This window comes from Cherax quadricarinatus, chromosome 43 (genome assembly GCF_038502225.1).
Source record: "Cherax quadricarinatus isolate ZL_2023a chromosome 43, ASM3850222v1, whole genome shotgun sequence".
In the NCBI taxonomy this organism is placed as follows: Eukaryota; Metazoa; Arthropoda; class Malacostraca; order Decapoda; family Parastacidae; genus Cherax; species Cherax quadricarinatus.
In genome coordinates, this window is record NC_091334.1 from 24230670 (window position 1) to 24258107 (window position 27438).

Genomic DNA, 27438 nt, shown 5'->3' on the forward strand with positions numbered 1-27438 from the left:
AGAAAGTGATCTGATATATCTGTGGCCCCTCTATAAACATGTACATCCTGAAGTCTACTCAACAGTCTTTTATCTACCAATACATAATCCAACAAACTACTGTCATTTCGCCCTACATCATATCTTGTATACTTATTTATCCTCTTTTTCTTAAAATATGTATTACCTATAACTAAACCCCTTTCTCTACAAAGTTCAATCAAAGGGATCCCATTATCATTTACACCTGGCACCCCAAACTTACCTACCACACCCTCTCTAAAAGTTTATCCTACTTTAGCATTCAGGTCCCCTACCACAATTACTCTCTCACTTGGTTCAAAGGCTCCTATACATTCACTTAACATCTCCCAAAATCTCTCTCTCTCCTCTACATTCCTCTCTTCTCCAGGTGCATACACGCTTATTATGACCCACTTTTCGCATCCAACCTTTACTTTAATCCACATAATTCTTGAATTTACACATTCATATTCTCTTTTCTCCTTCCATAACTGATCCTTGAATATTACTGCTACCCCTTCCTTTGCTCTAACTCTCTCAGATACTCCAGATTTAATCCCATTTCCCCCCACCGAAACTCCCCTACCCCCTTCAGCTTTGTTTCGCTTAGGGCCAGGACATCCAACTTCTTTTCATTCATAACATCAGCAATCATCTGTTTCTTGTCATCCGCACTACATCCACGCACATTCAAGCATCCCAGTTTTATAAAGTTTTTCTTCTCTTTTTTAGTAAATGTATACAGGAGAAGGGGTTATTAGCCCATTGCTCCCGGCATTTTAGTCGCCTCATACGACACGCATGGCTTACGGAGGAAAGATTCTTTTCCACTTCCATTATTATTATTATTATTATTATTATTATTATTATTATTATTATTATTATTATTATTATTATTATTGTCATGAGGAAATGCTAAGCCTGTAGGGGCCATACAGTTCCTGGGAAAGTGAAAGGCATTTGGGCTCTATCCAGGAATGGACAAAGCAGCCCAGTTCCTTGGACAGGAATCAAGGAACTTCTCTTGGGGGTATCAAAACACAAAATAGTAATGAACAAAGGCTAAGAACACAGATGAACCCACAAGGAGACAATAAAACCAAAGATGATAATTCTATATTTCTGCTTCAAACTGAGACCATCTTCAGCAGACTGAAGGCTAAATCACTAATTTTCTGGTGCACTCATCTCCTGTGCTCAGTGTTTCAGTTGATAGGCAGGACCAGGGTAAATTCTTTTAAATACACCTGGACATTAAACTAAAATTCAGCACCAGCATCCAGAACCTTTCTAATAAAATTTCCAAAACAGAGGGCATTCAAAAATATGCTGATGTTTCCCCAGACATCCCTGCTCAACAACAGGTAATCCCTTTAAACATGCTATTACTTACCAAAATTCGTCTCTCAGACTTATTCTTATTCTGGCTCCAGGCAAAACATTCATCCCTTTTTCAAATGTTTAAACTTATTTAATCTTCATAATATTTATACTTCTACTGTGCATGCTATGTCTAGAGCTTAAATTCTGTCAAGGAAGCTGCAACAGAACACATGGACACAGTACAAGGAATGAGCATCTCTTTGATATTCCAGGTGTACGACTCAGCCTAGTCATAAACACCAGGCAGATAAAAGGTGCAAAAATTAAAAAACTGGAATGCCAAGAGTTCTTTATCTGGCAACATTTTTGTTAATAATGTTAAAAAAAGCACATATAAAATTTCAAATGAATTTCACACAAATGTTAAACCCATTATCTTTCAGAAAATTCTTGGGCTTAAGATTTCAACACCTACATTTATGTGATAAATGGTTTTGAAAACCGACAAGTTGAAGAATTGACACACTTATGCAACATCTGGGAATTTTTATTGAAGCCACTGTGTGGTGAAACATTTCTTCAATAACGATTCCCACATGTTGCATAAGCGTCTCAATTCACTTACATTTAACCACTTTGTAATGTGTAGGTCATTGAACCAATGTAATTGGAATTACATTGATAATTGATAATTTTTTACAACCTGTCCAATGTTGTACTTATGACTGTAGTGTACTGCCCTAGCTATACTAACTCAAATTATGTTCTAGGTCTAGAATTATGTAATAATTAAAACTTATGATTAGTTTGTCCAAAATGCATTTGCAAAGTTAGTGGCTCTGTCAAGAGCCTTATATTGTATCTCATTATATTGGTATTATAATATGACCAAACTCAAAATGTTTTTTTTTTTTTTTTTTTTTTCCCCCTTCTCTCAACAAGTCGGCCGTCTCCCACCGAGGCAGGGTGACCCAAAAAAGAAAGAAAATCTCAAATAATATGTATGTGTAATAATTTTGAATGTATAACTTGTGCATTTGTATGTCTCTTTAGTAATTAATAATTTTAATTTAAAATTTTCAATTTTAGTAATGAATTGTTATCCAATTTATCTTATGTGGTTTACACTGTAGTTTATTGTAAGTAGTTTACAATCTGTTTATGGTATGTAGTTTACAGTTTGGTGTTTATAACATGTATCAATGACATGTATATATGAAGTTTATGGGTATGTAGTTAACATTGTGTAGTTTACATTATTAGAATGCACTACAGTCTCTCCTCACTTAACAATGGAGTTTGGTTCTTCGCTAAGTGAGGAGGATACTACAATGGTAGAGAGTTTGTGTCAACCATCTTTGATATTGTTTTAATGTCACTTTGCACCATTTATAACATTTCTGGTATATTTTTGAATGTTCATACAGTAGTGTACTGTATATTCAAATAAACAGAATAGAGGATATCAGCTCTAATATACATTAAGTATGAATACTGGTCAGAGAGCCCATCGTAAGTCCGAGGCATCAGGATATGAGTACGTCCCTTCTAGAGATAATAATGTAAAATTTTTGTTACTAATATTCCTATAATAATAATTTTATTTTCATTCATGAATGTTAAACACTTAGGAAATGGGAGGTAGTCTGGTTTTATCCAAGGCATTTGTTGGTAGTTCTGTTTTCCTTAACCCTTTCAGGGTCCGTCCCGTAGATCTACGGCTTTACGTTCAGGGTCCAAACCGTAGATCTACGTCATGAGCTCAGCTCACTCTGATAAGCTGTGAGTGGTAAATTTGGGCCTAGATATGAGAGAATACATCTATGTGGTATGTGTGCACCACATAAAACAAATCCTGCAGCACACTGTGTATAATGAGAGAAAAAAACTGAGACCGTGATTTTCGATTAAAACAGCGACTTTGCAGTGTTTTTTCGTATGTTTTTTATTGTTGTATTTGTGATTTCTTGGTCTCATTTGATAGAATGGAAGACATATTACAGAAATAGAGATAATTTTGATTGGTTTTAGCACTGGAAATGGCTTGAAACTGAGCTCAAAGTGGCGGAAATGTTAAATTTTTGCTGATGTTCAAGAGTAAACAAACGACCTCACACGTCTAATACATGCCAGCTGGTGGGTCTAATATACATTCACAAATGTGGTGATGATATTTATACAATTATTACAATATTGCATAACAGTAAATCTTCTATTTTTTGGTGTGAATAAAAATTCATTATGTGAATAAAAAATCAAAATGGAATTTATTTGTAAAGCCTCAAAACATAACTAATGAACAGAGGAAATGTTAGTTTAGTGCCAGGAATACCTACATTGTTTATTCTGGACCCTATTTTGAAATTGGAATATTTTGAACTTTGTGTTAAATTGGCCAAATTACCAATTTCCGGTCACTTTATTTTGTAGTTGAAACAGTTGACTTGGCAATTTCTTGTGCTCAATCGATAGAATAGAAGTAATACTAGTGAAATAGCTAAGAATTTGGTCGACTGGAATAATGTAATTGGCCTAAAATGGGAGTCAAAGTCGGCAAAATCGCCAATTCGTAAATATCGCTGACACACCAAAATTCACGAGAGCATAATTTCGTCAATTTTCCATCAAATTTCATACTTTTTGTTTTATTACATTCACAAAAAGATTCTCTACCATTTCATAAGAAAAAATAACATTTTTTTTTTTTTTGAAAATTCCTGGACACTGGGGCACCACTTCAGATTTTGGCCTTGGACCCTGAAAGGGTTAATCAAAGATCCCTTTGTTGGCATCAGGTCACCTTCACTGAAGGATTGACAATGAAATGCGTTCAGATGAATGGCTGTATATGGCTGTGTCAGATGTGTGCATTCTTGCCAAGTAAAATAGTCACTGACATTTTCCTTCAAGAGCCTCGATGCTGGGGAGTTGTTCTTGCTCATAAGAACTGGAGCTATCCTCCCTTTCCTTAAATCAAGCCTGATTTCACATCTCCAACATTGTCTTGTACAACCCCTATGGATTAACTGATAGTTGCCTATATATGATATGGGTATATTTGTTCTTGAATGTTCTTTTTTTTCATAAATAGCTTAGTTCTTCATAAATTCAGATGCAGTTAAAATATTAGAAGTATATAATTATAATATTTTCTTATGATGGTTCTTGGTTTTCTGCAACCCATTCTCTCACCAAGAGTGATCGCAGATATTTAAATATTTCCAGGTTAATGTCAGTCATCATATTGCCAGATGTCGGTTGATTTAAATTTTTAAACCCCGTCTGCTGCAATAAGGTCATTAAGGGTGCTAGTCACCTGAACCCCACCAGTTAATAACCTTCAGTCCCCTAAAATTAGGCTTAAACTTTCAGCATATATACACACTGAGGTATACACACCTCTTGAGATGTGTGTCCTTTTTTTCACACAATTGAAATTTTTATTAGACGTGTTACGGTCACTTTTAATTTGTTTGTGGTTCAATATAAGATTTTTTTATGTAACCAAATCTAACCCAACCTTTTACAAACTTACATAACCTTATCTAATTGAACCTTATCTTAACATAAATAAACTGTCAATTGTAAAGTTACAGAAAACATTAGGAAATTGACACTAGGTACTTGGGTGAAAATTATCATAGTAAAATGAGGATAGGTTGCTCTGTGGTACTTGCTAAATTTGTACATAAATGGTATACAGTACTGACATGTAAATGTTTTGCCAGTCACTGGCTTTATCAGTACAATACAAGTTCATAATTTGAAGAATTATATTCAGAAGATGAGGTAATCAGTCCCTCAGCCTTGGAGTTGAACAGCACCGTAGTCTTGAAGGAACTGAAGTACAGTTTATAGTCATGAACCTTGGCATTTATATACTGGTGACAGGTGTAGGACGTGCAGCAGACTAAGGCATTGTCACTAGTAGGCGGGAATCCCCAGTGGAGGTTGGTCATACCCAAGGAATGGAATGGCGAACCGTCTACAAATAAAGATACCCAGATGTTGCACATGTCTAATTCTTCATCTTGTTGGTATTGTTTACCATTTATGTACAGCTTGTCAAACACTGCAACATCATGGAATCTTGGTACAGAGGACATCTACACAACTTTATTTCTTACTTATGGCCCATACCTTGGGTATGACCTCTTCCACTAGGGACTCCCGCCTCCCAGTGACAATGCCTTCATTTGCTGCATGTCCTACATCTGTCGCCAGTATATAAGCACCAAGGTCCGTGACCATATTTCAGTTCCTTCAAGACTACAGTGCTGTTCACCATCTCCAAGGCTGAGGGGCTTATTACCTCATCTTTTGTACATAATTCATCACCTTATGTCCTTGTATTGATAAAGCCACTGGATGGCGAAACGTCTACAAATAAAGATACCTAGATGTTGCATGTGTCTAATTCTTCATCTTGCTATTGTTAGTTTCAGGAAGTGCAAATAATGAGAGAAGTAGATGTAGATAAGTGAAAGATATATGTTATAATTTTATTTTTATTATCACACTGGCCGATTCCCACCAAGGCAGGGTGGCCCGAAAAAGAAAAACTTTCACCATCATTCACTCCATCACTGTCTTGCCAGAAGGGTGCTTTACACTACAGTTTTTAAACTGCAACATTAACACCCCTCCTTCAGAGTGCAGGCACTGTACTTCCCATCTCCAGGACTCAAGTCCGGCCTGCCGGTTTCCCTGAATCCCTTCATAAATGTTACTTTGCTCACACTCCAACAGCACGTCAAGTATTAAAAAACCATTTGTCTCCATTCACTCCTATCAAACACGCTCACGCATGCCTGCTGGAAGTCCAAGCCCCTCGCACACAAAACCTCCTTTACCCCCTCCCTCCAACCCTTCCTAGGCCGACCCCTACCCCGCCTTCCTTCCACTACAGACTGATACACTCTTGAAGTCATTCTGTTTCGCTCCATTCTCTCTACATGTCCGAACCACCTCAACAACCCTTCCTCAGCCCTCTGGACAACAGTTTTGGTAATCCCGCACCTCCTCCTAACTTCCAAACTACGAATTCTCTGCATTATATTCACACCACACATTGCCCTCAGACATGACATCTCCACTGCCTCCAGCCTTCTCCTCGCTGCAACATTCATCACCCACGCTTCACACCCATATAAGAGCGTTGGTAAAACTATACTCTCATACATTCCCCTCTTTGCCTCCAAGGACAAAGTTCTTTGTCTCCACAGACTCCTAAGTGCACCACTCACTCTTTTTCCCTCATCAATTCTATGATTCACCTCATCTTTCATAGACCCATCCGCTGACACGTCCACTCCCAAATATCTGAATACGTTCACCTCCTCCATACTCTCTCCCTCCAATCTGATATTCAATCTTTCATCACCTAATCTTTTTGTTATCCTCATAACCTTACTCTTTCCTGTATTCACCTTTAATTTTCTTCTTTTGCACACCCTACCAAATTCATCCACCAATCTCTGCAGCTTCTCTTCAGAATCTCCCAAGAGCACAGTGTCATCAGCAAAGAGCAGCTGTGACAACTCCCACTTTGTGTGTGATTCTTTATCTTTTAACTCCACGCCTCTTGCCAAGACCCTCGCATTTACTTCTCTTACAACCCCATCTATAAATATATTAAACAACCACGGTGACATCACACATCCTTGTCTAAGGCCTACTTTTACTGGGAAAAAATTTCCCTCTTTCCTACATACTCTAACTTGAGCCTCACTATCCTCATAAAAACTCTTCACTGCTTTCAGTAACCTACCTCCTACACCATACACTTGCAACATCTGCCACATTGCCCCCCTATCCACCCTGTCATACGCCTTTTCCAAATCCATAAATGCCACAAAAACCTCTTTAGCCTTATCTAAATACTGTTCACTTATATGTTTCACTGTAAACACCTGGTCCACACACCCCCTACCTTTCCTAAAGCCTCCTTGTTCATCTGCTATCCTATTCTCCGTCTTACTCTTAATTCTTTCAATTATAACTCTACCATACACTTTACCAGGTACACTCAACAGACTTATCCCCTTATAATTTTTGCACTCTCTTTTATCCCCTTTGCCTTTATACAAAGGAACTATGCATGCTCTCTGCCAATCCCTAGGTACCTTACCCTCTTCCATACATTTATTAAATAATTGCACCAACCACTCCAAAACTATATCCCCACCTGCTTTTAACATTTCAATCTTTATCCCATCAATCCCGGCTGCCTTACCCCCTTTCATTTTACCTACTGCCTCACGAACTTCCCCCACACTCACAACTGGCTCTTCCTCACTCCTACAAGATGTTATTCCTCCTTGCCCTATACACGAAATCACAGCTTCCCTATCTTCATCAACATTTAACAATTCCTCAAAATATTCCCTCCATCTTCCCAATACCTCTAACTCTCCATTTAATAACTCTCCTCTCCTATTTTTAACTGACAAATCCATTTGTTCTCTAGGCTTTCTTAACTTGTTAATCTCACTCCAAAACTTTTTCTTATTTTCAACAAAATTTGTTGATAACATCTCACCCACTCTCTCATTTGCTCTCTTTTTACATTGCTTCACCACTCTCTTAACCTCTCTCTTTTTCTCCATATACTCTTCCCTCCTTGCATCACTTCTACTTTGTAAAAACTTCTCATATGCTAACTTTTTCTCCCTTACTACTCTCTTTACATCATCATTCCACCAATCGCTCCTCTTCCCTCCTGCACCCACTTTCCTGTAACCACAAACTTCTGCTGAACACTCTAACACTACATTTTTAAACCTACCCCATACCTCTTCGACCCCATTGCCTATGCTCTCATTAGCCCATCTATCCTCCAATAGCTGTTTATATCTTACCCTAACTGCCTCCTCTTTTAGTTAATAAACCTTCACCTCTCTTCCCTGATGCTTCTATTCTCCTTGTATCCCATCTACCTTTTACTCTCAGTGTAGCTACAACTAGAAAGTGATCTGATATATCTGTGGCCCCTCTATAAACATGTACATCCTGAAGTCTACTCAACAGTCTTTTATCTACCAATACATAATCCAACAAACTTCTGTCATTTCGCCCTACATCATATCGTGTATACTTATTTATCCTCTTTTTCTTAAAATATGTATTACCTATAACTAAACCCCTTTCTATACAAAGTTCAATCAAAGGGCTCCCATTATCATTTACACCTGGCACCCCAAACTTACCTACCACACCCTCTCTAAAAGTTTCTCCTACTTTAGCATTCAGGTCCCCTACCACAATTACTCTCTCACTTGGTTCAAAGGCTCCTATACATTCACTTAACATCTCCCAAAATCTCTCTCTCTCCTCTGCATTCCTCTCTTCTCCAGGTGCATACATGCTTATTATGACCCACTTCTCGCATCCAACCTTTACTTTAATCCACATAATTCTTGAATTTACACATTCATATTCTCTTTTCTCCTTCCATAACTGATCATTTAACATTACTGCTACCCCTTCCTTTGCTCTAACTCTCTCAGATACTCCAGATTTAATCCCATTTATTTCCCCCCACTGAAACTCTCCTACCCCCTTCAGCTTTGTTTCGCTTAGAGCCAGGACATCCAACTTCTTTTCATTCATAACATCAGCAATCATCTGTTTCTTGTCATCCGCACTACATCCACGCACATTTAAGCATCCCAGTTTTATAAAGTTTTTCTTCTTCTCTTTTTTAGTAAATGTATACAGGAGAAGGGGTTACTAGCCCATTGCTCCCGGCATTTTAGTCGCCTCATACGACACGCATGGCTTACGGAGGAAAGATTCTTTTCCACTTCCCCATGGACAATAGAAGAAATAAAAAAGAACAAGAGCTATTTAGAAAAAGGAGAAAAACCTAGATGTATGTATATATATATATGCATGTGCGTGTCTGTGAAGTGTGACCAAAGTGTAAGTAGGAGAAGCAAGATATCCCTGTTATCTAGCGTGTTTATGAGACAGAAAAAGAAACCAGCAATCCTACCATCATGCAAAACAGTTACAGGTTTTTGTTTCACAGTCATTTGGCAGGATGGTAGTACTTCCCTGGGTGGTTGCTGTCTACCAACCTACTGTGATATATGTATCACTGGCAAATGTCTGTGTCATAAACAAGTACAGATATCGGTCATTTACATGTTTAAGTGGAAGTCAGTATGGGTGCACATGCCTCAAACATGTGACAAGACCAAACTTGATATTCACTTCCTAATGTGAGTGTCATTGATATTCAGTACTCATTGTGCTATGTTTATTTTCTTATGGGGTTTAATATTGCTTGGTACTCACTGAAACATACTCCGTTCACATTCAACCTGAATGATGTTTTCTATTTGCATACACTATTCTTCGCTCCATTCCCTTCTCTCCCTCACTTACAAACACTCCCATAATCACTTGCTCATTCGCACTTCCTCACTCATTCAATTACACTCATTTACCCACAGATTTAACTTAGACAAAATTTAATTTTTTTCTGTAGACCTTCCTGTGACCCTCATTCGAGTAGCAACCCAGGGTTTGGAAATGACTGGTTTACATTAAACCCATAAAAAAACGCATGCAGTAATTAGCCACAGGTGTGGCAAACCACTAGTCAGTATCTAAATGAATGTCTTTTGTGGTGCGAAAATGGATTGTCCCATAGCTCAATTGCTAGCGCACTCAACTCACACACTGAGGTCCGGAGATCGAATCCCCGGTATGGCTGGAAAACATTAGGGTGTGTTTCCGTAAGACACCTATTGTCCATGTTCACCCATCAGTATAATATGGATACCTGGGTGTTAGTCGACTGGTGTGGGTCATATCCTGGGACAAAACTGACCTAATTTTTCCCGAAATGCTCTGTATAACAAGTGGCTTTCTTTATACACCTACCATCTGACTTACGACCTGCTCGACTTACAACCTGCTCGACTTACAACCACTCGACTTACGACCGTTTTTATGTCAAATTTCTGGGAAATAAACAACTATTTGTGTTGTACACAGTGTTTATCCTAAACCTTACAGTATAAAATACAGTTCTAACAGCATAAAAGTAAAGTAAAACATGAAATACCAAAATAAAACAATAAAATAAAGTCATTACAAAAATGTTTTGTTGATATTCAGTAGTAAAGTTTGACTTGCGACCATTTCGACTTGCGACCGGTTTCTCGGAACCGAACTCAGTCGTAAGTCGGATGGTAGGTGTAGTAGTGTATTTCGTTGATGTCAGCTAGGCCTGTATACCTTGTACTTTTAAAAATAAATATATTATTATTATAATAAGAGTTGTTCCCTTCAGGGTGGTTAATGAAGAGTGTTACGCTTACGAGAGTGGAAGGACAGGGCAGGTTCCAGTCTGCAGGATTCCCCACAACGCTAACCTCTTCAGCCTCCGCTGTGCTGCCGAAGAGGTGAGTTGCTGTCTTGACGCTCCTGTTTATATTGTGTCACATTATTTCTTGAAACTGTGTATAGTGTTTGCCTCCACCACCTTCTATATAGTGTCTTCTACTTGATTACCAACCTAATCTGAAAAAAATCTTCCTTGCTTCCCTATAGCTCATTTGCTGTTAGATGCTATCAGTGTCCCAAAGTTGTCTATATGAATTTCAAACAGGCTGGTTTAAACTCCATCCAACTCTACTTATTTTGTCATAATATTCTCTGCTCCATCTCTCACCTAATGATGCTTTCTATTCTTCCCTGAGCCCTGGTACCAATCTTGATGAAAATATTTGGAGTATTCTTGGTTTCTTTATATGCATAATCAGGTGTATGTTCAACACTAACACCATATTCTACAAGATGGGCCTTATTTATGCTGAGTATAATAGACTAGATGATTATAAGTTCAGGTCCCTTCAAGCAGTAGTCAGGTTAACTAGTTTTGCTTGTTATGTTGAAGTTCTTCTGTTTATGTGTAATTATAATCATAAATCTGGTAAATAGCTAACATCCATATTTTTCTCCTTGCACAGGCTGAAAACCTCCAAATTTTCTTTCAGCCTCTCCCTGTTCTCTCCAATTATCTAACTCATTTATTTATAATTTTTAACAGAGACGTATATGAAATTATGATTAACAAGCATCCAAGCACTCATTCTTGAGGAGTTCCACTTGTCACCCATGCCTACTCATGCACTTATCTCTTTCTCCAAGGTTTTCATTTAAAGCTTGAGAATGCTTCATCCATTCAACTTCAAGTCTGGTCAGTACCAAACCACAGTCCGGTTGGTCAGTACCTGGCCAGCTGGGCTGTGGTTCGTATGTCAGTTTACGTGACAGCCTGGTTGATCAGGCTCTGATCCACCGCAAGGCTGGGTCACAGACCAGGCCACGGGGCTGTTGACCCCCGAAACCCTCTCCAGGTATACTCCATGACCACACTGAAATAGCATATGACACTCTTCATCTCAATCATTTGATTTCCTAGTTTCTGATGAATGTGTCATTCAGGAATTCACTGATATATTTTTATTATGATGTTCAGATAGATTTCCTGAGATTTAATGCTTAAATAATTTTCACTCTGCTTATTTGGCATAAATAATCTGTTATTTAAGCCAAAATAACCGATTCTGCTTATTTGGGATGACATATGCACTCAGTGGCTACTTTATTAGGTATACCTGTTCACAGTTTACCTGGAGAGGGTTTCGGGGGTCAACGCCCCCGTGGCCCGGTCTGAGACCAGGCCTCATGGTGGATCAGGGTCAGATCAACCAGGCTGTTACTGCTGGCTGCATGCAAGCTGACATACGAACCACAGCCTGGTTGGTCAGGTACTGACTTTAGGTGCCCGTCAAGTGCCTTCTTGAAGATAGCCAGGGGTCTATTGGTAATCCCCCTTATGTATGCTAGGAGGCAATTGAACAGTCTTGGGCCAGGGACACTTGTTGTGTTGTCTCTGTGTACTCGTGGTGCCCCTGCTTTTCATTGGGGGAATGTTACATCTCCTGCCGAGTCTTTTGCTTTCATAATGTTAATAATGCAAAAATCTTATCAGCCAGTCAAGTGACAGCACCTTGGTGCTTAAAAGCATTGTGGCATGCTGAGAGTACATTTTATTTGGCGTGTGTTACAGACCCATAGTATAGGCATTCCCTCCCAACCAGCAAACCAGATGCTCAGGGCATAATGAGCGGGTCCTCTCCCCCTCATTATGCTAGCCACCAAAGTTGTGACGCAATGTGGTACATTCGTGAATCAACATTGACAGACATATCTCCAAGTCTGGTTGAAGGCTGTTCTTACTGTGTTTCTTGCTTGTAAATTGCATTTCTGAACATATCCTCTGTATATATATTATATGTATAATTGCTTGCTGTTGGGTGAAATAAATCTATATATGTATTTTTCACCCACTGTCTTTTGCTCATTCCTCATTTCTACTTTGGTTATCGTGCTACAACCAGGTGTGCAGGCCACAAGATTACACCTGTGTTCGTAATAAGCATGCTGACATGGCAGAAAGGTTCAGATGTTGCCCAGACCAAACATCAGAATAGGGAAGAAGTGATTGTTGGTACTAGACAGGGTGGTTTGAATGTCTCAGACTTTAGATCCTTTGGAATTTTCACCCTTGACAATCTGTCGAGTTTACAAAAAATAGTGTGAAAATACAGAACATCCAGTGAGCAGCAGTTCTGTGGGCAAAAATGCTTTGTTAATGAGAAAGCCCAGAGGAGAATGGCTGGATTGAGACAAGCTGACATGAAGGCAACAGTAAAACGAATACTTGTAACAACAGTGGCGTGCAGAAGAGCATCTCTGAAAGAACAGTACGTAGATCCTTGAAGTGGATGGGCTACAGCATCAGAAGACCACACCGTGTTCCACTCCTGTTGCCTAAGAACAGGTAATAGGGCACAGGCTCACTAAAATTGTATAGTTGAAGATTGGAAAAACGTAGCTTGTTCTGACGAATCGCGATTTCTGCTGCGACATGCAGATGGTGAGTTAAAAATTTGGTGTAAACCTTTAGGATGGGGTGGAACAGGAGATTTCGCAGCATGAATGTGCAACTGACAAGTTTGCAGCAATGTTATGATGCTACCATGTTAACATGGATCAGGTACCCTAATGAATGTTTTAATCACTTTGTTGAATTCATGGAACAACGAAGTCAAGCTGTTCTGGGGAATAGGCGGGCTTTACTCGGTAGAAGGATGTACCTAATAAAGTGGCAAAACTTACTGAATAGACAGAACTCCATTAAAAATTAAACTTTTAACAGTTTTTTTTTTTTTAGCTAAATTTGAAAAAGGTGAAACTTCCGATTTTGGCTTAAATGCCAACGCTCTTTTTGCCGAATAAGGTGAATGAAAATTTGTGTATGGCCTCTCCTCGCTTACCGACGTACTCATTTACCCATGACTCGGACTTACGACGGGCTCTCAGACCAGTATGCATACCTCTGCAGTGGACCCCTGACTTACAATGGCCTCAACCTACGATAAAACCGACTTATGATGCTCGTCAGCGTAAAAATTTGACCCAGACTTACATTGAAAAACTTGACTTACATCATTTGTCCCGAATGCGGCCGTCTGGTCCGTCTGGCCTGAGCGCCTCAGCTGAGCTAGTGTGACATTGTTTACAAGCCAGGGCGGATGGTTGCACGCATACATTCGATAAATTTTGTATTATTCCAGTGTTTTTAGTACTTATTATTATTTTATTATCACACTGGCCGATTCCCACCAAGGCAGGGTGGCCCGAAAAAGAAAAACTTTCACCATCATTCACTCCATCACTGTCTTGCCAGAAGGGTGCTTTACACTACAGTTTTTAAACTGCAACATTAACACCCCTCCTTCAGAGTGCAGGCACTGTACTTCCCATCTCCAGGACTCAAGTCCGGCCTGCCGGTTTCCCTGAATCCCTTCATAAATGTTACTTTGCTCACACTCCAACAGCACGTCAAGTATTAAAAACCATTTGTCTCCATTCACTCCTATCAAACACGCTCACGCATGCCTGCTGGAAGTCCAAGCCCCTCGCACACAAAACCTCCTTTACCCCCTCCCTCCAACCCTTCCTAGGCCGACCCCTACCCCGCCTTCCTTCCACTACAGACTGATACACTCTTGAAGTCATTCTGTTTCGCTCCATTCTCTCTACATGTCCGAACCACCTCAACAACCCTTCCTCAGCCCTCTGGATAACAGTTTTGGTAATCCCGCACCTCCTCCTAACTTCCAAACTACGAATTCTCTGCATTATATTCACACCACACATTGCCCTCAGACATGACATCTCCACTGCCTCCAGCCTTCTCCTCGCTGCAACATTCATCACCCACGCTTCACACCCATATAAGAGCGTTGGTAAAACTATACTCTCATACATTCCCCTCTTTGCCTCTAAGGACAAAGTTCTTTGTCTCCACAGACTCCTAAGTGCACCACTCACTCTTTTTCCCTCATCAATTCTATGATTCACCTCATCTTTCATAGACCCATCCGCTGACACGTCCACTCCCAAATATCTGTAACTGCTAAATAAGCCACCCTGGGCTTATCGAGAATACCGAGAAACAGTTAACCCCAGAGGATTAGTCACCCAGGATAACCCAAGAAAGTTAGTGTGTCATCGAGGACTGTTTAACTTATTTCCATTGGGGTCCTTAATCTTGTCCCCCAGGATGTGACCCACACCAGTCGACTAACACCCAGATGAACAGGAAAAAATGCCTGGAACTAGTGCTCATATTGGTGAATTTAAGGCCAGCAAAGGTTGATTTGAGAGATTTAAGAATCGTAGTGGCATACACAGTGTGATGAGGCCTGTTCTGGAAGAAAATGCCAAACAGGACCTACATTACTCAGGAGGAAGAGGCACTCCCAGGACACAGTGTCTCATCACTCATCACCACATCTTCAATAAAGGTAAGTGTCATTTATTCGTCATTTAGTACACTAATACATACACAATATATATTGTGCATGTATCCTTCTTTTTGTGTGTAGGAAAATGTATATTTCATGTGGTAAAATTTTTTTTTTCATACTTCTGGGTGTCTTGAACCAATTAATTTGATTTCCATTATTTCTTACAGGGAAAATTAATTCGACTTGCGATAATTTCGTCTTTTGATGTGCTCTCTGGAACGGATTAATATCATAAGCCGGGGGTCCACTGTATTTTGTTTATTACAATATACACTACATTACTGTATAAGCATTTAAAAATATGCCAGAAATGTTATAAATGGTGCAAAGGTGACATTAAAACATCAAAGATGTAGTATGCTCCTCACTTAATGATGAATTCGTTTACCGATGTGGTCTTAGGAACAGAACTCCGTTATTAAGTAAGGAGAGGCTGTATACAATAATTGTTTTTATTAAATTATTGTAAACTTATCTAAAATATATTTAGTTGCATTATGCTAGATTAAATTGCACTTGTTGTAATAAGGTTAGGTAAGTTTTCTAAGGTTCTTTTGGTACAAAATTATTAATTTTTACATTAACATCAATGAAAAAAATGTCTTTAAACATATAAAAGAAAATTTAAAAAAAAAGACTTAATTTTAAATAATTGACCAGTTTTACCTATTGGGCACGATATATATATGTATGTATGTATGACTAGGTTTGCTGAGGGTTACACAGAAATAAGACCATGTACTTCTAGATTAGCCATAGCTGAGCTCACAGTTTATGCATATACTATAAATATGTGAAAATAATTGTAATTTTTGTATCACTATGTACAGGTGGTATATCAGAGAAATGACTTGTACAAGACTGAGCCAGCATATCGTATCTCAGGGAAGGAGATCGACATTCAGTGGGAGATCCTCACCAATGGCCCTGTTCAAGGTGGGTCATTGTCCAAGGATGCCCTTTCTTATGCTTTGAAGGTTCATATTTGTCTGTGAGATCAGGTTTCAGTTAAGTGCCTGTTACACGGTGTGGTTTGTGACCTATTAAAGGATCTGTGAGCACCTCTGTGAAGAGTTATATTAATTGACAGCTATGATTATCCACATGAAATTTGTTTTACTATTGCAGTTGGTGTTTTTCGGCATTGATGTTTTAATCTTTATGTTTTAGGCTTTAATCTTTAAAATAAGGAAATAAAGAATGACCAGTTTCTCCAAAGTATGGAAGAGGACAAGAGGGACAGGAAATAGAGTAGACACCAGGAGACTTTATAGAGGGAGGAGAGGTATGAACTAGATTGGTGCGAAGAGTGTTAGTCTGGTGAAAAGTAAGTTTTATGTCTAAAGAACGGAGAGAGTTGTTGAGATTAGAAAGACTGGAAATAAAGGGAAGGCAAAGAACAGGAGAGTTCCCAGGAGTAGAGAGTTTGAGAAAGAAAAAAGTCTGTTTACCACAGGAAAAGCAGTTTGTGATCCTCAGTTCCTTGAATCGGAAATTTCCACTCTTCATGATTAATTTTCTTGCCTTGGCTACCCTTCCCATTTCATAAACTCTACTAAACAGACTTTCTTCTCTCCCAAACACTCTACTTCTGGGAACTCTCCTGTTCTCTGCATTCCCTATATTTCCAGTCTTTCTAATCTCAACAACTCTCTCCGTTCTTTAGACATCAAACTTACTTTTTACCAGACTAACACTCTTTGCACCAATTTAGTTCATACCTCTCCTCCCTCTATAGATTCTCCTGGTGTCTACTCTATTTCCTGTTCTTCTTGCCCTCTTCAATACTTTGGAGAAACTGGTCGATCTCTCTGACAGGCTCAGGGAGCACAAAAGTAGTGTTAGGCTTGCCGACACCAACAATGCTCTTTTTTTGTAATGTCAGAGATCAGTCATCCTATTGACTGGTCTTCTGATAAAACTGTTTACCCTACTTCTAACTTTCACAGTTGCCGTCTGGTTGAATCCTCCCTTATACACAACTTTCCTTGTATGAATCTTAGTCCTGGCTTGGTCTCTGTAGATGCCTTCCTTTCCCATTACATTGTTAAATGTTCCAAACTTCAGAACACCCATAACTTAACCTGATTCTTTTTTTTTTCTTCCTTCCTCCTCCCCTTTTCTTTTTCCTCTTTCTTCTTTGCATTTTCTTTTTTCTTCCTTGGGTGTCTGGTTCTTTTTATTCCCTCCCTATTCTTTTTGTTCCTACTCTTTGTGGGCCCCTAGCTCAACTGCAGTTCTCCTCTTTTTTGGTGTTTGACTGACTCCACTATTACTACTACTACCACTACCTCTTTACTTCCTTTCCTACTACCTCTCTTGTCCTATTCCTGTCCTACACAGATGACAGCAAGGAAATGAGTGAGCTACTCAAGTCCCAGCATGATTCAGTTTTTAGCGAGCCACTAACCAGATAGTCGAAGACCTAAATGAATTTTTATGAGAGAGAGACAGAATTTGGTAAATACACACCTATCTGATATTATCCTGATGCCAAATGATTTCAAAAAGGTGATAAATGACATGCCCATGCACTCTGTCCCAGGCCCAGACTCGTGGAACTCAGTGTTCATCAAGAACTGCAAGAAGCCCCTATCACATGTTTTTAACATCCTATGGAGAGGGAGCATGGACATTGGGGTCATCCTACAGCTACTACAAGCAACAGACATAGCCCCACTCCACAAAGGGGGGCAGTAAGGCAATAGCAAAGAATGTCCCATATCATAAATATCTTTGAAAGGGTTCTAAGAAGCAAGATCATCACCCTTTCTAGATACCCATCAGTTACACAATCCAGGGCAGCATGGGTTTAGAGCAGGTTGCTCCTGTCTGTCCCAACTACTGGACCACTATGACAAGGTCATGGATGCTCTAGAAGACAAACAGAATGCAGATGTAATGTACACAGATTTTGCAAAAGCCTTTGACAAGTGTAACCATGGTGTAATAGCACACAAAATGCATGATAAAGGAATAACAGGAAAAGTTCGTAGATGGATCTATAATTTCTTAACAAATAGAAAAAGAGTAGTAGTCAACGGAGTAAAGTCAGAGGCAGCTACGGTGAAAAGCTCTGTTTCACAAGGGACAGTACTTGCTCCCATCTTGTTCCTCATCCTCATATTGGACATAGACAGGAATATAAGCCACAGCACCATGTCTTCCTTTGCAGATGACACCTGAATTTGCATGACAGTGTCCTTCATTGCAGACACTGCAAGACTCCAGGTGGACATCAACCAATCTTTAAATGGGCCGCAGAAAATAATATGAAAGTTCAGTGATGATAAATTTCTCCGATATGGAAAACTTGAGGAAATTAAGACTTCATAGGAGTATAAAACAAATTCCAACCACACAATAGAGCAAAAAACTAATGTCAAAGACCTGGGAGTGATCATGTTAGAAGATCTCACCTTCAAAGACCATAACATTGTATCAATTGCATCTGCTAGAAAAATGACAGGATGGATAATGAGAACCTTCAAAACCAGGGATGCCAAGCCCATGATGACACACTTCAGGTCGCTTGTTCTATCTAGGTTGGAATATTGCTGCACACTAACACCAACTTTCAAGGCAGGTGAAATTGCTGATCTAGAAAATGTACAGAGAACCTTGACAGCATGCATAACTGTGATAAAATACCTCAATTACTGGGAATGCTTGAAGTTCCTCAACCTGTACTCCCTAGAACGCAGGCAGGAGAGTTCCATGATTATATACACTATGAAAGCAAAAGACTCGACAGACGATGCAACATCCCCAATGAAAAGCAAGGATGCCACTAGCACAATAAGAGACAACACAATAAGTGTCAGAGGCCCAAGACTGTTCAACTGCCTCCCAGCATACTTAAGAGGGATTACCAATAGACCCCTGGCTGTCTTCAAGCAGGCACTGGACAGGCACCTAAAGTCAGTGCCTGACCAGCTGGGCTGTGGTTTGTATGTCGGGTTGTGTGCAGTCAACAGTAACAGCCTGGTTGATCAGGCCCTGATCCACCATGAGGCCTGGTCACAGACTGGGCTGCGGGGACATTGACCCCCGGAGCTCTCTGGAGGTATACTCCAGGTATATATACTGCCCCCTTCTCTCCTTTCTGTTAGTGTGACTTTGTAATTGGTCCAAGTCAGACCGAAACATCATGGTAAGCTCCTCTCTCCTATGTGCAGGTTAAGTAAACGGACACAAATGCAACTAATGTGACATTTTATTGTGGCAACGTTTTGCTCTCCAGGAGCTTTGTCAAGCCTACAAAGCTCCTGGAGAGCAAAACATTGCCACAATTAAATGTCACATTAGTTGTATTCGTGTCCTTGTACTTAACATATTGTTGGTAATTCTACCAATATTAATACTGTGTGCGGGTTATTTGTGTAGAAAGAAATACCACCATTGATTGATAGTACAGGAGAGGCAACTTGATGTTTGAAAGAAAAGAATGGAAAATAATACCACAAGCAGTCTCCCAATGAGAACATTGAAATAGATTAATGACTTCAAATTAATTATAATTAGAGATGGGCAATTAATTACTTTTATCATTTGCTATAATTAGGGAGGAAAAGGGAAAATACAGTTTAAAAAAAAGAACAAAAATGGATCTCCAGCCAGAGCAGGAAATGTCCCCAGAGTAAACGTATGATATGAGAGTACTTCATTAGTTTAAGATTAACAGTTTGACTCTTATGATAGCTTAGTCTGTAAGTATGAACAGTAGGCCTCCCTACCTACCTGGAGTCTACCTTGAGGTCGTTCCGAGGGTCAGCATCCTCACAGCCCAGTCCTTGACCAGTCTCCCAGTGGATCAGGGCCTGATCAACCAGGCTGTTACTGCTGGCCAAGTGCAATCCAATTTACAAACCACAGCTCGGTGGCTTGGATACTGACATCCAGGTCTATTGGTAATTTCCCTTGTGCATGGTGGGAGGCTGTTGAACAGTCTTGAGCTCCAGACACTTATTGTGTTTTCTCTTAGTGTACCCATGGCACTTCTGCTTTTCATTGGAGGGGGGGGGATGTTGCACCATCTGCTTAGTCTTTTGCTTTCGTAGGGAGTCATTTATGTGTGCAGATTTGAGATCAATCCCTCTAGGATTTGTCAGATGTAGATAATGTATTTTTCTTGCCTGTGTTCCAGGGAGTACAGGTCAAGGGACTTCAAACTTTTCCAGTAAATAAAGTGCATTACTGAACTTATATGTACAATGAAGGGTCTCATTATCCATCCTATCATATTCCTCACTGATGTGATAGTGATACTGTTGTTATCCTTGAAGGTGAAATCCTCTCTTCTTCACATTAGTTATTCGCTCTTTCGTGTGGTTAGCGTTTGTTGTATACTTCATTGTAACTATTATTTCCTAAAGTTTTCCATAATGGAGTAATGGAAATTTGTCCTCATTGAACATCAGATTGTTTTCTGTGGTTCTTTTGAAAACTGGTTTACATCTGCTTGGAGACTTACTGCATCCTCAGTGGATGACACTCTCATGTAGATTCTAATAGTCTGTGAAAGACACACTGCTATGGCTTACATCTCTGTCTGACTGAGGATAAGAAACATGATATGGGCAAATACTGTACCTTTTCTAACAGAGCTTTTCACTGTGGCAGCCTCCGACTTAACTCTGTTTACCATTATTCTGCGTGTTCCATTGGGTAGAATTTTAAAGATCCATCTGCCCACTTTTCCATTTATTCCATTAGCATGCATTTTGTGCCCTATTACACCATGATCGCACTTGTTGAAGGCTTTTGCGAAGTCTATGTATACTACATCTGCCTTCTGTTTGTCCTTCATTGCATCCAAGACCATGTCATATTGTCATAAATTGGGGAAGGAGGAGAAAGTAATATATAATGAGCTGCTCCAGTGACACCACCACCTCACCTCTTATTACTGTAGACTTTACCCACATCCACTTAACTATTACCCCATTAATAACAAAATAAAAGACAGGGACAGGGAATATATTCCAATCAGTTACAATTTACTGATGCTTATGCAATAATATATTTGGTCAGTGAGAAAGGGGACTTGTGGAGAATTTACCTCCAACAGGAAGGGAGCAGGGGGGATTATCCCCCCATCATTCCCACACTGCCAGCAGGGTGGGACCAAGGGAATCATGACCACTCACCTTTTCCCCACAGCGCTTGAGATGGAGGGACATCGTAAATTAAGACTCGAAGTCTCAGCAACTCAGATATCAGACTCCAGTCTCTTTGTCACATACTAGCCTAGTCGTAACTCTTGCAATGTAGTCTCAACACCTTAAAGGCCATATTGGACTGGTACACCAGACGCCCCTCCTTCCCCTCTATCAGGACTCGAAATATTTCACACGTGTTTGCCCAAGAAAGCTTCTATTCCTAAAATCTTTTAAATAAGCCTTTAGGCTAATGACATAGCTAGTAGCATTAACTTAGCAATCAACACCTTGGAATAAAGGAATCTACATTCTTTTTCCCAGCCCTGTCGTCATAGCCGACGGCTGAACTTTCCAGACACTTGTCAGCAGAAATTGACTATATAAGGCAAGCCGGAGCACCAACAATTTAATTTACTAAGTAGTAACTATGTAGCAACGAGTGAGCAAGTGACCGGGTGAATCCACTGCATTGAAACATTAAAAATCTGTGGTCATATACATATGCACTTCGTGACACTGTCATGCTCTGATAATAACCAGGGAGTACTGAGGAAGAGATATGGCACTGAGACTCAAATGTCACTCTCCTAAGCTGTGTCACCAGTAACTCTCTCTACTGTGAAACATTAATCACAAGTACATTAAGGAGAACTGAAGCAGAGATACAATATTGAGATGCAAATAGGTAACTCTCCATATTGTGGAACATTAGCCATGGACATATTAACTTTTATGAGTTAATCTTGTGGACAAGTGATAGTGAATTAATCATGCACATACACTTTGAGGGTCAAGACTCCTGCTCACAGACTTGCTCCCAGGGTCAAAGAATTTAACCCTTAAACGGTCCAAATATATATATACGTTCTCTCGCGTAGTGCCCCAAATGTATATATACATTTCCTTTGTTATTCCTTCAACATTGGCACAATAGGCCTGAGTCACCTAGACATGAGAGAATGTGTGCGTGCACTCAGTGTGCACCATATGAAAAAAATTGGGGATGCCTGGGTACCACATGCTCTTTTTTCCTATAAAAAAAAAAAAAATTCTCAAAATATTTGGGGCGCTACGCGAGAGAACATATATATATGTTTGGACCATTTAAGGGTTAAAAAGAAATACTTTTTCTTATGAAATGATAGAGAATCTTTTTCTGAAGGTAATGAAATCAAAGCACGAAATTTGATGGGAAACTTATGGAATTATGCTCTTGCGAAGTTAGAGGTCTTGGCAGTATTTAGGCATCGGCAATTTTGCCTACTTTGAGCCCTATTCTGGGCCTTATTACAAAAGCATTGTGCAGCTTTTGTACAACATACTACCAATCCATTCTAGCTACAAAGCCATTTTCTAATCCATGAAGTAAATACAACACATCTTCCTTATCTAAGCAATCCTTGATTGAATGCTTCTATCCAAAAGCTTGATCCACATATCCCCATCCATTGTTTCTTGGCAATCCTTAAACTTGGCAATAATAACACTCACTCAGTATCATATCTAATTTACAATTTTCCATGTATACTTAACAGACCTATTTCTCTTTTCACTTTATGCCAAGAGATTATGCAATTTCATTGCCCATCTCTAGGTATGTACTTCATTGCTTTTATACATGTGATGAGTAAATGCACCAATCATTTCAGACAATGGCCCACTTTCTTTTTGGCATCTCAGATTCAAACCCATTCATCTTTTGATTATTACCTATCAAATTATCTTCTTCCCGGGCACTTTGATGAAGCCTCCATCATTTTACAACCATTTATTTATGCCATAAATTATTCTCTCCATCTCTATCTCCTATACTTTCCTATCCATTAGTTTGCCCCATCTTGTTCATAACTAAATAAGATCCCCTTGCTTCCTCATCTTATCTCATAACAATGGTATTTCTAATCCTCGGCAAAAATTATTGATGGTTATAAAAAGGTTTATCAATTAACTTTTTCTCCACCTTCATTTACACTTAACATTTCACTAATCATACATATCTCTCCCTTAACCCTTTGACTGTTTCAGGCCCCTTTCTGAAACTGTCATTCTATGTCCCTAAATTTTTGAAAAAAAAAAAAAAAAATTTCTTATGAAATGATAGAGAATCTTTTCCCGATGGTATTGACACCAAAAGTTCGAAATTGGGTCGAAAACTCGTGGAATTATGCTCCCGCGAAGTTAGTGGTCTCGGCGACATATGCATATCGGCGATTTCGCTGAGTTTGAGCCCTATTTTCAGCCAATTCCGTTGTTCCAGTTGACCAAACTCATAGCTATTTCTTTAGAACTCCATTTTATCTATCAGCTGAGTACAAGAAACCTCCCATTTACCAATTTGGACTACCCAATATTGTGGTCAGAAATTGGCAATTTGGCCAATTTCACGCAAACTAAAAAAGATGCCAATTTCAAAATAGGGTCCAAAATAAACAAGGTAGACATTCTTGGCACTAAAATAACATATCCTCTGTTCATTAGTCACATCTTTAGGCCCCTCTTATATTATTATTGCTTTCTATTTTGATTTTTTATTCATACAAAAAAATACAAAATTTACTGTTATGCAGACTACTGCATTATTGTAAAAATGGTATAAATAATATCAGTGCACTAGTGAAAGAATATTAAACTCCCCAGTTGACGTGTATTGGACGTGTGGTGTGATTTGTTTACTCCTGAACATTGGTAAAAATCGAACATTTCCGCTACTTTGAGCTCAGTTTCGAGGTTGTTTTCATCGTCAAAGTAATGAAAATCATCTCTATTTCTGTAAAATGTTTTCCATTTTATCACCTAAGACCATGAAAACGCAAATACATCGATAAATACTATATGAAAATACACCTCAAAGTCGGCATTTTAATCCAAAAAAACGATCAGTTTTTTTTTTTCTCATTACGCACTGTGTGCTGCAGAATTTTTTTTATGTGGTGCACACTGACCACACAGACCCATTCTCTCACGTGTGGGCCTACCAGCTTTCTTCCGCTTGATTTGAAGCCGCTAGAATTATTGAGTATATATACGTCTGAAACACTGGCTCGTAAGACGTATATATACGACCAAAACAGTCAAAGGGTTAATCCAGCCTCCCATGACTATAAATATTTGCCACACACTTAAGTGTCTTAATAAATCGGCCTCATCTCTCTCAAACTCTGGTTAGTAATCTGCAAAGAAATGACGGAGGAAAGGAAATATTTCGTTATGGTTAAATATTAAATTTAAATTAAGCTCAGATAATAGGGAAGAATTACTCTACATTATGTTATATAGATGCTGCTAGGATAGACAAGGTTACTGAGTTCATTTCGGTGTATAAAAAAGAAACAGTCCTTGTAAATATAACCCAATATTTAAATATGCATAACAACCAATTAAAATTTTTAATTGAGTCATTATCTTCTAAAGGAATAAGAAAAGCAAAAAGGGATTATGAGGCTAAGGTCGCAAGGGATTCAAAGACTAACCCAAAAGGGCTCTTTCAGGTATACAGAAGTAGGATTAGGGACAAGATTGGCCCAATTAAGAGTAACTCTGGTCAGATCACTGACAGTGATAAAGATATGTGTGAAATACTAAATACCTACTTCCTCTCAGTTTTCACCCAGGAAAATACTAGCGATATTCCTGAAATAATAGATTACGTAGAACAGGATGATAATAAACTATGCACGATAGCGGTAACTAGTGACGTGGTCCTCAGACAAATAGAGAAACTAAAAGCTAACAAATCTCCAGGTCCTAATGAACTGTTTGCAAGGGTGTTAAAGGAATGTAAAGAGGAACTTAGCATACCTTTGGCTAATCTTTTTAACATATCGCTACAAACTGGCATAGTGCCTGATAAGTGGAAAATGGCAAATGTAATACCTATTTACAAGGCAGGTGACAGGTCCTTGGCTTCGAACTATAGACCAGTAAGCCTTACCTCCATAGTGGGAAAATTTATGGAATCTATAATTGCCGAAGCAATTTGTAGCCATCTTGACAGGCACAGATTGATTAATGATTCTCAACACGGTTTACAAAGGGGCGTTCCTGTCTTACGAATTTACTAACTTTTTTCACTAAGGTGTTTAAGGAGGTAGATCATGGTAATGAATATGATATTGTGTATATGGACTTCAGTAAGGCTTTCGATAAAGTTCCACACCAGAGGCTATTGAGGAAACTTAGGGCACACGGAATAGGAGGAGAAATTTTTTCCTGGGTAGAGGCATGGCTGACAGATAGACAGCAGAGAGTTTGCATAAATGGGGAGAAATCAGAATGGGGGCACGTCACAAGCGGTGTTCCTCAGGGGTCAGTGTTGGGCCCATTGTTGTTCACAATTTACATAAACGACATAGATGAGGGAATAAATAGCGACATAAGCAAATTTGCTGATGACACCAAAATAGGCCGTCCAATTCATTCTAATGAGGACATTAGAGCACTCCAGGATGATTTGAATAGACTGACACAATGGTCGGAGAAGTGGCAGATGCAGTTTAATATTGACAAATGCAAAGTTCTAAATGTTGGACAGTTAAATAACCATGCCACATATAAACTAAATAATGTAGATCTTAATACTACCGATTGCGAAAAGGATTTAGGAGTTCTGGTTAGCAGTAATCTAAAACCAAGACAACAGTGCATTAGTGTTCGCAATAAAGCTAACAGAATTCTTGGCTTCATATTTAGAAGTATAAATAATAGAAGTCCTCAGGTTGTTCTTCAACTCTATATATCCTTGGTTAGGCCTCATTTAGACTATGCTGCTCAGTTCTGGTCACTGTATTACAGAATGGATATAAATGCTCTGGAAAACGTACAAAGGAGGATGACAAAGATGATCCCATGTATCAGAAATCTTCCCTATGAGGATAGACTGAGGGCCCTGAATCTGCACTCTCTCGAAAGGCGTAGAATTAGGGGGGATGTGATCGAGGTGTATAAATGGAAAACAGGAATAAATAAAGGGGATGTATATAGTGTTGTGGAAAATACTGTATATATTTTCCAGAAATTCAGTATTTATATGTATATAGATGGCCATACTGTATTGAATAACATTTATGTCATAGAAAATGGGAAATTGAGCCTGGGGAGAAGGGTCACTAGCCATCTTGGTTTTGAATTTTGTACAAACGTTGGTGTAATGGGAAGAATTTTTCGTGCTCTAGAGGTTAAAATTGTGTTGACACCTCTCAAATAGGAGGCGAAATTGGTGGATGTGCATTCCTGCATAACTTGAGATATCAGACGACTGGACAAGACAGCTCCAGGAACCTCAGATAAGCTCTCTAGATTTGTGTGTAATTCTGGCCAGCATTATTTTCATAGATTTAGTTAGAGTGAGGTTTTCTGAGTATGATACACATTAATCTCCAGTCAAATTGGTGAGTGATATTAAGATATATTTTCCTTCTGTTATGTAATTGTGTATATATATAACCATTTATTATTTTTAATATACAGTCCACAAAATTTATATATTTACCAGTATTCCTGGTTATACATATTTCATTGGTAATTAATAGGTTCAGAGCAACTTGTGGATATGACAGTAGTAGGTATCGAAGGGGGACATTTTTTGCGACCTAGGTGTCCCAAATTCCTACTTGTCTAACTGATAAATAATAATTATCTTTGTTCATTTACTGTTATGTATATAATGATACATTCAGCTAAATGCAATTTTCCACAAGTGTGCTGAAAATTTCCAGCCAAGACAGGACTTGCAGCAATGGTTTCAAGTTGGAAAAATTCAGATTCAGGAAGGATATAGGAAAGCACTGGTTTGGTAATAGAGTTGTGGATGAGTGGAACAAGCTCAAGAGTACAGTTATTGAGGCTAAAACGTTGTTTAGTTTTAAAAATAGGTTAGATAAATACATGAGTGGGTGTGGGTGGGTGTGAGTTGGACCTGACTAGCTTTGCTGCTGGGTCTGGTACAGTGCTCCATCCTTGAGTGGGGATGACCAGACTGGGTGGGTCATTGGGATAATCCGGGGGGTGGGTCATTGGTCTAATCCGGGGGGGGGGGCATGGACCTGCTCTGCGTG

General features: G+C 39.1%; 1 protein-coding gene across 4 annotated transcripts in view; it reads left to right on the plus strand.

Annotated features, from left to right (window-relative positions):
- Positions 1-27438, plus strand: part of LOC128694293 (uncharacterized peptidase C1-like protein F26E4.3) — a 151856-nt gene that overhangs the window by 101564 nt on the left and 22854 nt on the right. For all 4 annotated transcript variants that reach the window (XM_070093732.1, XM_070093735.1, XM_070093733.1 and 1 more), the window contains 2 exons: positions 10631-10742; positions 16055-16160. In XM_070093732.1, coding sequence (XP_069949833.1) covers positions 10631-10742; positions 16055-16160 — 218 coding nt within the window. The remainder of the gene's footprint in view (positions 1-10630; positions 10743-16054; positions 16161-27438) is intronic.